The sequence below is a fragment of the Microcaecilia unicolor genome, chromosome 1, assembly GCF_901765095.1.
Source record: "Microcaecilia unicolor chromosome 1, aMicUni1.1, whole genome shotgun sequence".
Classification (NCBI taxonomy): domain Eukaryota; kingdom Metazoa; phylum Chordata; class Amphibia; order Gymnophiona; family Siphonopidae; genus Microcaecilia; species Microcaecilia unicolor.
In genome coordinates this window covers 434,051,638-434,065,405 of record NC_044031.1, presented here as the reverse complement: position 1 = coordinate 434,065,405, position 13,768 = coordinate 434,051,638, and the positions used below count along the sequence as shown (strand labels likewise).

Below are 13,768 nucleotides of genomic sequence, written 5' to 3'. Positions count from 1 at the left end.
TAGTGAATGAAATCAGTATGGGTGCGAGATTTCCTCCAGAGGCGTTCAGCCGATCGGGCACAGGAGCGAAGGTATCGGGTGCAAGGGGTCAGCCAGTGCTGGGGATTAGTACGCCTTGTGGGACGGGAGATGGACGGTGCAAGGGCGTCCAGAGCAGAGGAGAGAGTAGCACTGAAAGTGGAGACAGCCTTGTCGACAGACTCGGAGGACATGATGGAAGGGAGGAGATCAGAGATACTAGAGGATAAGGTGGGAGGGTCGACGGCCTGGAGATTCCTGGAAGTAGTGGTTAGTGTTGGGTGGGACTGAGGGGGAGGGTGATGAAGTGTGAAGGTGATCAGGTGATGGTCAGAGAGAGGAAGAGCTGAGACTCAGAAATTGGAGGGTGAGCAGGTAGAAGAGAGGACGAGGTCAAGACAGTGGCCAGATTGGTGAGTAGGGGTGGTGGAGCTCAGTTGGAGGTTGAAGGAGGAGGTTAGCGTGAGGAACTGGGAAGCGTACGAGTCGGATGGGTTATCAGTGTGTATGTTAAAGTTACCAAGAATGAGGGATGGGGATGAGGGCTCAAGAAAAACAGAGAGCCAGGCATCGAAGTCGGTAAGGAAGGAAGGGAGGGACTTATCAGGGGGGCGGTAAATGACTGCAACTCTGAGTGGCAGCGGGTAGAATAGACGGATGGAGTGGACTTCAAAGGATGAGCAGCAGTGAGACTGCGGTAGGAGGAGAGGTTGAAAACTGCAGGAGGGCGAAAGTAGGAGCCCGACGCCGCCACCGTGGCCAACTGGGCGGGGAGAATGGGAGAAAAGATAACCTCTGTGGCAAAGGGCCGCGACTGAGGCAGTCGTCAGGGGTGAGCCAGGTTTCAGTTAGGGCGAGCAGTTGAAGGGATTGGGAGATGAAGAGATCATGGGTGAAGGAAAGTTTGTTGCAGATAGAGCGTGCATTCCACAGGGCGCATGAGAAGGGGAGGAGGAGGGGAATAGAGATAAGATTGGCGATATAGAGGAAACGTTTGAATGGATGAGATGAGGATGAGGACAGGTGTGGGGGACCTGGGTTGGGATTGATGTCTCCCGCGGATAGCAGGAGGAGGAGCAAGAGGGTGCGGAGGAGGGTGGGGGAGGTAGGGCGACGAAGACGGGATGCGCTTAGGAGGAATGGGGAAGGGTTCATGGCAGGAAGGAGGTGTTGAAGGTTGAGAGTTAGGAAGGAGGAGGAGGACAATAGGGATGGTGAGGTGGTGGGGGACAGGGGTGGGTAGGGTATTGCAGTAGTGAGCAGGACGGGAGAGGACATGGATGGAAAGTGAGTTCGTGCGGCATACAGCGGTGGGAGGGGAAAAAGATTAGGGAGGGACAGGGCAAGGAAGAGAATGTGTATGGGGGCCATGAGTAGTGACTGAGGTGTTCACTGGTGTTAAGCAACAGGTAGGGCAGGAAGGCCGGACTGGAGGCTTAAAACGAACAGCAGGCAACGATTTGGAACAGGAGGTGGGTAGGCGGGGTGAGCAGTCAGTCAGGAGAGTGATGGGCTGGCAAAGTGGCAGGCGGGGAGGGAGGGAGGTAGTTGTGCAGGCTGGGAGGCAGGCAGGTAGTTGTGCAGGCTGGGAGGCAGGCAGGTTGTTGAGGGGCAGACAAGCAGGCAAGTTAAGGGGCTGACAAGCAGGCCGGCAGGAACAGGTGATTGGCTAGCAGGCAGGTTGATTGGCTAGCAGGCAGGCCGGCGGGAACAGGTGAGTGTGGTGGAGAGCACAGCAGCAGGACTGGAACAAGCTGGAATGATTTGGAGCAGAAGAGAGCAGAGCAGCAGGATTGGAGCAAGCTGGACCAAGCAGGATCAGACGGCCTAGAACGAGCTGGATCAGGCGGCCTGGACCAAGCAGGATCAGACGGCCTAGAACGAGCTGGATCAGGCGGCCTGGACCAAGCAGGATCAGACGGCCTAGAACAAGCTGGATCAGGCGGCCTAGAACGAGCTGGATCAGGCGGCCTGGAACGAGCTGGATCAGGCGGCCTGGAACGAGCTGGAGCAGATGGGACTGGAACAAGCAGGGAGAAGCTGGATCAGGCGGACTGGAACAAGCTGGATCAGGCGGACTGGAACAGCAGGGAGAAGCTGGATCAGGCGGACTGGAACAAGCAGGGAGAAGCTGGATCAGGCGGACTGGAACAAGCAGGGAGAAGCTGGATCAGGCGGACTGGAACAAGCAGGGAGAAGCTGGATCAGGCGGACTGGAACAAGCAGGGAGAAGCTGGATCAGGCAGACTGGAACAAGCAGGGAGAAGCTGGATCAGGCGGACTGGAACAAGCAGGGAGAAGCTGGATCAGGCAGACTGGAACAAGCAGGGAGAAGCTGGATCAGGCGGACTGGAACAAGCTGGAGCAGATGGACTGGAACAAGCAGGGAGAAGCTGGATCAGGCGGACTGGAACAAGCAGGGAGAAGCTGGATCAGGCGGACTGGAACAAGCTGGAGCAGATGGACTGGAACAAGCAGGGAGAAGCTGGATCAGGCGGACTGGAACAAGCTGGAGCAGGTGGACTTCTGGAGGACTGTTTGATGTTGCTACCACCACCACTCCATTATGAAACAGGTTTTCAAAAAGCTGTTGAGGATCATAGCATCAGCAATATCTATCATCTCCGCATCTTTCCTCCCTCGGATCTCTGATACTTGGCAATCATCACAGTCCCTGGTCGGGTCAGAGCCCGCGATCGATCGTGCGCCGCCAGTCAGGGTCAGGCGGTCGAGCAGCAAAGAGCAATGCTCGGCTAAGGGCCGGTACCGTGCGACCGCGTGGACCTCAGCGTGCGATCCGGTGGTTTCACCTTGCACTGGATCGGCAGGCATGGGGGGAAGGGTTGGATGGCAAGCATGCACTGGGGCAGTTGGGGAAGGAAAGCAGTCGCCTGCTGCTGTGTCTGAGCTGGACCCTTGCTAGGTCGCAAGCATGTGGTCTCCGGCTCGGAGTGGTCCCTCGTCACCCCCGCCTCAGCTTCAGGTGGCCAGTCGGACGGGAGGCAGAGCTGGGCCATGAACGCCGTCGGGTAGGCCTCGCTTGACTCGTGGAACTTCCCGGGCGCGTATGTGCCTGCTCGGAGAATCTCAGTGCCGCGAGCGTCACTTCGTTTGCGAGGAGGATCGGTGGGGAGCCTCACTCAAGCATCCGGTGTTTCCGCACGGTGTGGTTAAATCTGCACCGTGCCTCCAGGTGCTCAGGACTCCCACCGCGACTCGGCTGGTCGTCCGACCCGTGACTCTGCCATGAGGCGCTCAGTCTGTCCACCGTCACCGCCGAGAGTCAGCTAAGTTCGGTTCCAGACCACCGTTGGTCCTCCGAATCCTCCAGGGGTCGGTCTGGCTCACGCGATTCCGCAATAGCCAATTCCTGGCTGTTGAGGCCGTCGGTGCCTTCGGAGCTAGTTGATCCATGACCTAACAGGTAGCGGCCATCTTGATAAGTATTCATAAAAGATCTACATATTATTTATTATTATTCATAACACATGCCACTTCTCCACCCACTTTACCTACCCTGTCCTTCCTTAATGATTATAGCCAGGTATTACTATGTCCCAGTCATGGTTCTCCGTGAACGTCTCAACGACCACCACTAAAACCAAGTCAGCTTCTATCATTACAGCCTCTAGATCTCAACATTTGTTTACCATACTATGGGCATTGGCATACAAGGCTGCCTAGTCTTTTTTCCCCTTTCTGTGAGGGTATTTCTCTACCCTCGAAATCTCAACCACCATCCAGACCAATGACTCAGCCTGCTTGTCTGATATTGCTGCCTGGATGTCTCAGCATCATCTGAAGCTCAATATAGCCAAAATCGAGCTTCTCATCTTTCCCCCTAAACCTACCCTCCCCTCTCCCCCCTTTCTCTATCTCAGTGGATGGCACTCATTCTTCCTGTCTCATCTGCTCGTAACCTTGGGGTCATCTTTGACTCCTCTCACTCCTTCTCTGCTCACATTCAGCAGATTGCCAAAACCTGTCATTTCTTTCTCTACAACATTAGCAAAATCCGTCCCTTCATCTCTGAGCACTCTACCAGAACCCTTATCCACATTCTTATCACCTCTCGTCTTCATTATTGTAACCTACTTTTCACCGGCCTCCCTCTTAGCCATATCTCTCCTCTTCAATCAATCCAAAACTCTGCTGCCCGACTCATCTTCCGCCAAAGTCGCTATGCCCACATTAGCCTTCTCCTTAAATCACTTCACTGGCTTCCTATCCGTTCCCGTATTCAATTCAAACTTCTCCTTTTGACCTATAAGTGCATTCACTCTGCCGCTCCCCAGTACCTCTCCACTCTTGTCTCTCCCTAGGCCCCCTCTCGAGTACTCCATTCTGTAGATAAATCTCTCTTATCTGTCCCTTTCTCCTCTACTGCTAATTCAAGACTCCGTTCCTTTTATCTCGCTGCACCTCACGCCTGGAATAGACTTCCTGAGCCTGTACGTCTACCCCGTCTTTAGCTGTTTTCAAGTCCAAACTCAAAACCCACCTCTTTACCACTGCTTTTGACTCCTAACTCACTTGCCCTGTCCTTTATCCTCACCTCTTTATTCCCTTAACCTTAATTGTTCTGTCTGTCTACATGTCTTATCTAGATAGTAAGCTCTTTGAGCAGGGACTGTCTTATGTATTGTGTACAGTGCTGCGTATGCCTTGTAGCGCTATAGAAATAAGTAGCAGTAGTATTTGATGTCTTACCTTCTTGAGAGTTATTAATGCCTTTGGGGCTTTTCTCACTCATCCCCAGCAAATTTACTTTAAAGCCCTCTTTAGTACTTAAGCCAGCCTGGTACTGAAGACACTTCATCCTTTCCTTGAAAGATGGACACTATCACTGCTTAGTAACTATTGGAAAATCATCCCATGATCCAGGAAACTAAAACACTCGTGTTGGACCCATCCACTCAGCCACACATTTAGCTCCAGGATGCAAGCTTCCCTCATTTGGTCTTCATTTTCAAAAAGAAGGATCGATGAGAACACCGCCTATGAAACCTAGGTGATTTAACTTCTGACCCAGAACTATGAAGTCACATTTTATATGTTCAGTAGTATACCTAGCAGTATAATTTGTGCCAACATGGATGAGCAACATAGGATAATGTTCAGTAGGTTTGATGAGTCTAGGCAATCTTTCTGCTACATCGCGAATCTTGGCACCAGGCAGACAGCATACCTCCCTGGACATCATGTCTGGTCGACAGATGGGCATCTCAGTACCCCTCAGAAAGAATCACCAACCACCACTACCTTTCGCTTCTTATTGGCTACCGATATGGCGGCTTTGGGATTTTTGATTGTTGTTTACTCCTGTTCCTGAGATGTTTTCTTCTCTTCTGCCTCCAGGGCTGAAGTACTGATTCTTCAGTTCATCAGAAGATGGCGTTGGGGGGGGGTTGATTTTGTAGGATCTGTTGGCCTGTGTCCAGCTGTCCTCTTTTTGCACAAGATTTTCTCTCGCTTTGTTGGAGATCCCCAATGTTTCAACATGCATCTCCAGGATGAATTTCTGGTTGTCACAGATGTATCTTAGTCTTGCCACATCCTCTCTTAGTTCTTGTACTTCTTCCATGATCAATTCAATGTAACATAGTAACATAGTAGATGACGGTAGAACAAGACCTGCATGGTCCATCCAGTCTGCCCAACAAGATAAACTCATATGTGCTACTTTTTGTGTATACCTTACCTTAATTTGTATCTGTCTTTTTCAGGGCACAGAACATAGAAGTCTGCCCAGCACTAGCCCCGCCTCCCCCCACCGAGTCTGCCACCCAATCTTGGCTAAGCTCCTGAGGATCCATTCCTTCTGAACAGGATTCCTTTATGCTTATCCCACGCATGTGTGAATTCTGTTACCGTTTTCATCTCCACCACCTCCCACGGGAGGGCATTCCAAGAATCCACCACTCTTCTCTGTGAAAAAATACTTCCTGACATTTTTCTTGAGACTGCCCCCCTTCAATCTCATTTCATGCCCTCTAGTTCTACCGCCTTCCCATCTCCAGAAAAGGTTCATTTGCGGATTAATACCTTTCAAATATTTGAACGTCTGTATCATATCACCCCTGTTTCTCCTTTCTTCCAGGGTATACATGTTCAGGTCAGCAAGTCTCTCCCCATACGTCTTGTAATGCAAATCCCATATCATACTCGTAGCTTTTCTTTGCACCGCTTCAATTCTTTTTACATCCTTAGCAAGATACGACCTCCAAAACTGGACACAATACTCCAGGTGGGGCCTCACCAATGACTTATACAGTAGCATCAACACCCCCTTTCTTCTGCTGGTCACATCTCTCTCTATACAGCCTAGCAACCTTCTAGCTACGGCTACCGCCTTGTCACACTGTTTCATCGCCTTCAGATCCTCAGATACTATCACCCCAAGATCCCTCTCCCGTCCGTACCTATCAGACTCTCACCGTCTAACACATACGTCTCCCGTGGATTTCTACTCCCTAAGGGCATCACTTTGCATTTCTTCGCATTGAATTTTAATTGCCAAACCTTAGACCATTCTTCTAGCTTCCTCAGATCCTTTTTCATGTTTTCCACTCCCTCCGGGGTGTCCACTCTGTTACAAATCTTAGTATCATCCACAAATAGGCAAACTTTTATATGTCTATCACATGAAACCGCAATCTTGCCTTGGGCCAAGCATTTAGTCTTGACAGAGGCAGAAGCTGCAATGAATGCTGCCATACCTCAAGTGTTTCTTTGCCATAACTCAAGTGTAGGGAGCTGTTGTACCTGTGGATAAAAAGAAATGAACAGCCATCCAAAGTTTTATTATGAAACCTAAGAAGCTGTTCAAATTTACTCTGTGGGTGTAGTTCCAATGTAGTTCTTTGCCTATTATTGGGATATACAGTGATTTAGCTTATTCCTTCAAGGTGTGTTCCCCCCACCCCCTTTTTTTCTCTGATGTGTAGCATTTGGTTGTACGCCTTATAACAAAACAATAATTTATTCCCTTTTTAAAGAAGGTAAAAAGTGAAGCTTAGAGGAGGCTGATGATTTTCTTAAAGGGAAATAATGAAGGTAAACTAATATCCCTCTCCTAGATGTATTTAGGAAAGGAACAGCAAACCTGGTTTTATATATAGTATGTAAATTTGTACTACAAAAGAAAAACCCTGTTCATATCAACTCAGTAACTGCACCTGCAGACAGCTGAAGTAAATGCAATGAGAAATTGTGTCAAAACTGTCTGTAATTGAAAGAGTTTTTGAAGGGGATAGGCAGTGGATCTGTAAGGCTATATAGGAAGTGTCACCTCTCAATTAGGTTGATGAATTCTTTAAAAAATGATCTGAGGTAAAAGAAATGCTCTATAAACAATAAAGAAGTATAGTTCTGTTAGGACTGTTTTACTTTTCAGCTAATTTACCTTGACATACGGTGGTGCAAAAGCTGACAAGTGCCACTTCACATCTTCACTGCCCAAATTCTCAATATCTAGGTAAGTTTCTGAAAGGAAGACATTTTAGTATGTAACACATACATATACCATACCAAATATTAACATTACTTCATTTAATTTCTAACACAACACAGTGTAAATACTTTGTATGTGAAAAAAAAAAGGAATTACCATTTGTTGATTTGGTTAAGAACCATATTTGAAAGCAATGCTAAACATTTCCTAGAAGAAAATCCTGACAGATTAAACACACCTCTCCCCCCTCCCCTAGTAAAAAGATAATAATAAACTTAAAGGCACAGAGGATCTTATAAGGGCCAATAATAAGCGAGAATTGAACCTGTTTTTACCATCTTTTGTACTGGTGGTCCAAGAATCCCTTAAGCATTCTAGCTATACAGTACCCTTCCCTACGCTTCCTATCTGTATTTATGGGAACACAGACAGAAGGGCAGCTGTGAGAACCAAAATATGCAAATCCTGGAGATGAACGTGATATGAAAGCTATTCAAACACCTCAAGGGATAGCCAAGTTACTAACCTGTAGCAGATGTTCTCCAAGATCAGCAGTATGAATATCCATAATGAAAGGTGATATCCCTGCCAGAGCCTCAACATGGAAACAGTACCCAGTATTCTATTTCCAGAAGCCTTTAGAAGAGACCAACTGTGCATGTGCTTGCCTTCCCACCAAGCCACTCTAATAGAACAAATGACTACAACTCCAAGGGGAGGTGGATGGAGCAGTATGGATATTTCTCATGCTGTCCTTGGTGATCATCTGCTACAGGTGGATAATTTCACTTTCTATGAGGACAAACAGGATGAAAAATTTACACTGATGGAAATCCCTAGCTATCAGGCTGTCTGAAACAAAAGGGAAAAACTGAAGGCCTGCAGCATGTATGGCGTAACAAATAACTGTTTGTTGTTGATTTTTTTCCCTCTCTCTTTATTGGACAGCTTGAAAGAGAAACAATATAGGCTTAGGGGAGTGGAGTTGGAGTCTGAAGGACTGTCTGACCAAACCAGCTGTCGTATTGGGAGTCTTGTTCTAGACAATAGCAAGATGTGAACATGTGGACTAATAACCTAGTCACAGCTCTGCAAATCTCCTCTATAGAGGCTTATCTCAGGTGGGCTAACAACACTGCTGTACTTCTTATATTATGATCCATGACATGATCCTCCAGAGTTAAACCTAGCTTGGACATAAGTAAAGAAAAGGCAGTCTGCTAGCCAACTGGACAGTGATCATTCAGTTCCTATCTTGCTGGGGTCAAAAGAAAAAAAAAGCTGTGAGAACATTCTACTGGCTTTAATCTGCTCCAGATAGAAGGCTAAAGCTCTCTTAAGGCCAAAGCGTGCAGTGTGCTTTCATCATGATGGGCAAGGGGGCTTTGTGAAAAAAACTGGCAGAACGATTGATTGGTAAAAGCGTAATCTAGACGCTACCTTGGGAAGTAACTGGGAATGCATACGCAGAACTAGTCTACTTTGATGAAATTTTGTGTAAAGTGGATCACCTACTACAACCTGAAACTCACTGACTCTGTATGCTGAACCGACAAACAAAAAACAAGACCTTCCAGATCAGGTACTTCAGATGACAGGTGTCAAGTGGCTCGAAGGGAGCTTGAATTAGCTCTGCGAAAACAATGCTTGGAGCCCAATAAATCAAACAACTAAAGGCTAAGTAGAAAAGGGTTTATCCTCAACATGTTGATAAAGATACAATTGCACTGAGGTAGACCCTTACCGAGCTGGTCCTCAAACCAGACTCAGAATGGTATAGAAAGTATTCAAGCAATTTTTGTAGCTTCTTCCCCTATATGTACTGCAAGATTTTCATTTGTTTCATCTACTGGTCAGAATGCTTTCCGAAGTTTAACGAAAGAGACAGATTCTGGATGTTTACTTTCATATTTCATCACTTTTTGAGTATTCATACCTGTGGAGCAGCTATGATAGGTCTCCAGGCCTAGTTAACAGCATCATCAGATGCCCCTGTACAACTCATTGGTGAGGCCCCACTTGGGAGTATTGTGTTCAGTTTTTTGGACACCATAGCTTGCTAAGGGCGTAAAAAGACGAAGTGGTTCAGAAAAAAGCGACAAAAATGGTATGAGGTTTGCATCACAAGACAGATGAGGAGAGAATTGAAGACCTGAACATGTATACCATGAAGGAAAAGAGACAGGGATGATATGATACAAGCATTCAAATATTTGAAAGGTATTAATCTACAAACAAACCTTTTCCAGAGATAGAAAGGTGGTAGACCTAGATAACATGAATTGAGGATGCAGGGGTGCTGACTCAAGAAAGTCATCAGAAAGTATTTTTTCACGGAAAGGGTGGTAAACCTGGAAAGCCATCCCACGAGAGATGGTAGCCTGCAAATAAAAGTGGGACCGGGGAGGTAGGCATGAGCCGTCTGCGAGTCCACCAGGGCTCCTATGAACTCTAGTCTCTGAATTGGAAGAAGGTGGGACTTTGGGTAATTTATGACAAACCCCAGTAGCTCCAGGAGTTGAATAGTCATCTGCATGGACTATAGAGCTCCTGCCTCCGAGGTGTTCTTCACCAACCAATCAAGGGAACACATGCACTCCCAGCCTACGTAGCGACGCTGCAACGACCGCCAGGCATTTGGTGAACACCCTGGGCGCAGAGGCGAGCCCAAAGGGCAGTACACAATACTGAAAGTGCTGTGTTCCCAGACAGAATCGAAGATACTGCCTGTGAGCTGGCAGTATCGGGATGTGTGTATAAGCATCCTTTAAGTCCAGGGAGCACAGCCAGTCATTTTTCTGAATCATGGGAAGAAGGGTGCCCAGGGAAAGCATCCTGAACTTTTCTCGAATCAGATATTTGTTCAGAGCCCTTAGGTCTAGGATGGGACGCATCCCCCCAGTTTTCTTTTGCACAAGGAAGTACCTGGAATAGAATCCCAGCCCTTGTTGCCCCGGTGGCATGGGCTCGACCGCATTGGCGTTGAGAAGAGCGGAGAGTTCCTCTGCAAGTATCTGCCTGTGCTGGAAGCTGAAGGACTAAGCTCCCGGTGGGCAATTTAGAGGTTTGGAGTTCAAATTGAGGGAGTATCCCCGCTGGACTATTTGAAGAACCCACCGATCGGAGGTTAAAAGAGGCCACCTTAGGTGAAAAAATGCTAACCTCCCCGACTGGTAGATCATCCGGCACGGACACTTTGATTGCGGCTATGCTCACCTGGAGCCAGTCAAAAGCCCGTCCCTTGCTTTTGCTGGGGAGCTGCAGGGGCCTGTCGAGGAGCACGCTGTTGACGTGAGCCTGAGCAGGCTGGCGGGAAGGTGAATTGTACCTATGCTTATGATAAGTATAGGGAGCATTCCACCTTCTCCCATAAAAACGTCTATCTGATGAGGTAGATGCCGAAGGCGCCCGGTGGGAGAGTTTGCCGAGTGCAGTTTCCCGCTGGTGGAACTGCTCTACCACCTGCTCGACCTTCTCGCCGAAAATATTATCCCCCCGGCAAGGAACATCCGCAAGCCGCTGCTGGACTCGATTTTGCAAATGAGAGGCAAGCAGCCATGAGAGTCTGCGCATCACTATACCTTGCACAGCGGCCCTGGATGCCACATCAAAAAAGAGTCGTAAGCACCCCTGGACAGGAATTTACGACACACCTTCAGCTGCCTGACCACCTCCTGAAAAGGCTTGGCCTGCTCCGAAGGGAGCTGATCGACCAAGTCCGCCAGTTGCTTCACATTATTCCGCAAGTGGATGCTCGTGTAGAGCTGGTAGGACTGAATTTTGGACACGAATATAGAGGACTGGTAGGCCTTCCTCCCAAAAGAGTCCAAAGTCCGAGTTTCTCGCCCCGGAGGCGCCGAGGCAAAAATCTCTCGTACTTTTGCCTCTCTTGAGAGCGGAATCCACAACCGCAGAGTCGTGAGGCAACTGGGACTTCATCAACTCCGGGTCCCCATGAATCTGATACTGGGACTCAACCTTCTTAGGAATGGTGGGATTAGATAATGGTTTCATCCAGTTCCTGTACAATGTCTGTTTCAGGACATTACGTAGAGGGACGATGGATGACTCCTTAGGTGGCGAAGGATAGTCCAAGACCTCAAACATCTCGGCCCTGGGCTCATCCTCAGTTACCACCGGGAAGGGAATGGCCGTAGACATTTCCCGTACAAAGAACGAGGAAGACAAACTCTCCAGGGGAGAAAGCTTTCTCTCTGGCGAAGGAGTAGGGTCAGAGGGAAGGCCACAAGACTCCTCAGAAGAGAAATATCTTGGGTCTTCCTCTGCCTCCCAGGAGGCCTCTCCCTCAGTATCGGACAGGAGTTCTCTGACTGCAGTCCGAAGCCGAGTCCGTCTCGATGCCGAGGAGCTATGTCCTCGACGGCGATGTTGAGAAGTCGACTCTCGTGTCGGCGGCGATGAGGCTCCCTCCATCGATGTCAAAGGGGAGACAACTTGGGTGGCAGCCGAGGCCGATGCCGCAAGCGGCACCGACGTCGGAAGGCCTCACCACAGGCGGGGGACCCAGCCACCCCATCTATCGACGGTACCGTAGGCGCAAGCACCCCTGATACCGAAACAGACGGATGCAGCAGCCCTTCCAGGAGCCCTGGGAGAATAGCTCGGAGGCACTCGTCAAGAGTGTCTGTCGAAAACGGCTGTGGGATCAGTGCAGGAGTCAAAGCCAGAATCTGCCAAGGACGAGGAGGCGGTACCGGGCTGTCCGAAGACCGGCGCATCGACACCTCTTGTATGGAGGGTGAGCGGTCCTCCTGGCATCAACGCTTCACAGGTGCCGAATCCCTCAACACCTCGGAGCTCTTGGTACCGTGATGAGAAGGGGACCGATGATTGTGCTTCTTCTCCTTCGCTTGAGACACGTCACCGGTACCCCTCGGAACCGAGGAGGACGTGGAATCCACATGCCTCCTCGGGGTCGGGTCCGAAAGGGGTCAGTCCTGATGGGCCTGCACTGCAGGAGCCCTCGAGGCAGGTGGAGACCCACTTGATGGCTCACTGCTGCCAGCGTGAGATGGTTTCTGGACAACCATTACCTGCTCTCCTGAGGTCGATGCACTCTCCGGTGCAGACATCGACACCGCCACAGACCTCGGTACCGCTGTCAACGCCGAAGTACCGGGCAAAGCTCCAAACAGATGTTCCCGTTGAGCTTGTCGACGCCTGTGTCCGCTTTTTAAGGCTAAGACACAACTTACACGCGTCGGGGCAATGTTCGGCCCCAAGGCACTGGATACACCACGCGTAAGGGTCGGTGCCTGAGATTGCCCAGTTGCACCGAGTGCATGTCCTGAAGCCGCCGGCGATCCTTGATGTCATCGACAGAAAAATGATGGCGGCGAAATCAAAACTCGCTATGGTGCCAAAAGAAGGGCACAAAAAGGGAGAAAACCCGTACGGGCGGCCAAAAAGGCCGCACACGCAAACGAAAGGAAAATTACTTAGGGATAAACTAAGAAATAAAAGAAAAACTTTTTTTTTTTTAAATGGAACAGCTTAAACGCGAGCTGCAGCTGAACGAACATGAAGAAAATTGGCGAAAAAGCCAGCGAAATGAAGGCTCTTCGTCTCCTGAGGCAACAGAACCGCCGTAAAACAGCTGCTCTTGACCGCGGAAAACAGAAGACTGAAACGTGACTCTCGCACAACAGGCAAGAAGATGACTGTGCCCGCGTACTCGAAGGTTCTAGCAAGCTTTGTTGCTAGGAAGATTTTCCGGACCTGGGGCTGCTGTGGACATCACCCACATGTGAGAACAAGCAGCCTGCTTGTCCTCGGAGAAACAAGGTTTACATTGGGATGAACGTTAGCACATTTGCCAGAGGATGTGGTAATATCGGTTAGCTACTGAGATAGATATGGGGAAGCCAATGTTTACTGTGGGATTGGTAGCATGGAATGTTGCTACTATTTGGGTTTCTACGAGGTACTTGTGATCTGGATTGGCCACTGTTGGAAACACGGTAATCGGCTAGATGGACCATTGGTCTGACCCAGTATGGCTATTATGTTGTTATGTTTAGTGGCATCTTTGATCTGTTGATGGTCATCTTTCAAGCTATAGATACACAGCCATCAGTAAGGCTAGTATGAAACATGGATAGGAGAAACAGAGTGAATGCAGTCAAAAATTTCTTCAGATGGCCAGAAGTTAGAGGACTTAGGAGGTGGTGGTTACCTTAACTGAACTAATAGCCAAAGTAAGCCTGTGGAGTGTAGGAGGGGTGAAGGAAGTAAGATTACTAGTAGGTGAAAATAGAATGGGACAAACTGTGGCCA

General features: G+C 49.0%; 1 protein-coding gene across 1 annotated transcript in view; it reads right to left on the bottom strand.

Moving 5' to 3' along the window:
* Positions 1-13,768, bottom strand: part of CEP192 (centrosomal protein 192) — a 459,635-nt gene that overhangs the window by 70,351 nt on the left and 375,516 nt on the right. The window contains 1 exon segment of the mRNA XM_030212468.1: positions 7,424-7,503. Within this exon segment, the coding sequence (XP_030068328.1) occupies positions 7,424-7,503 (80 nt within the window).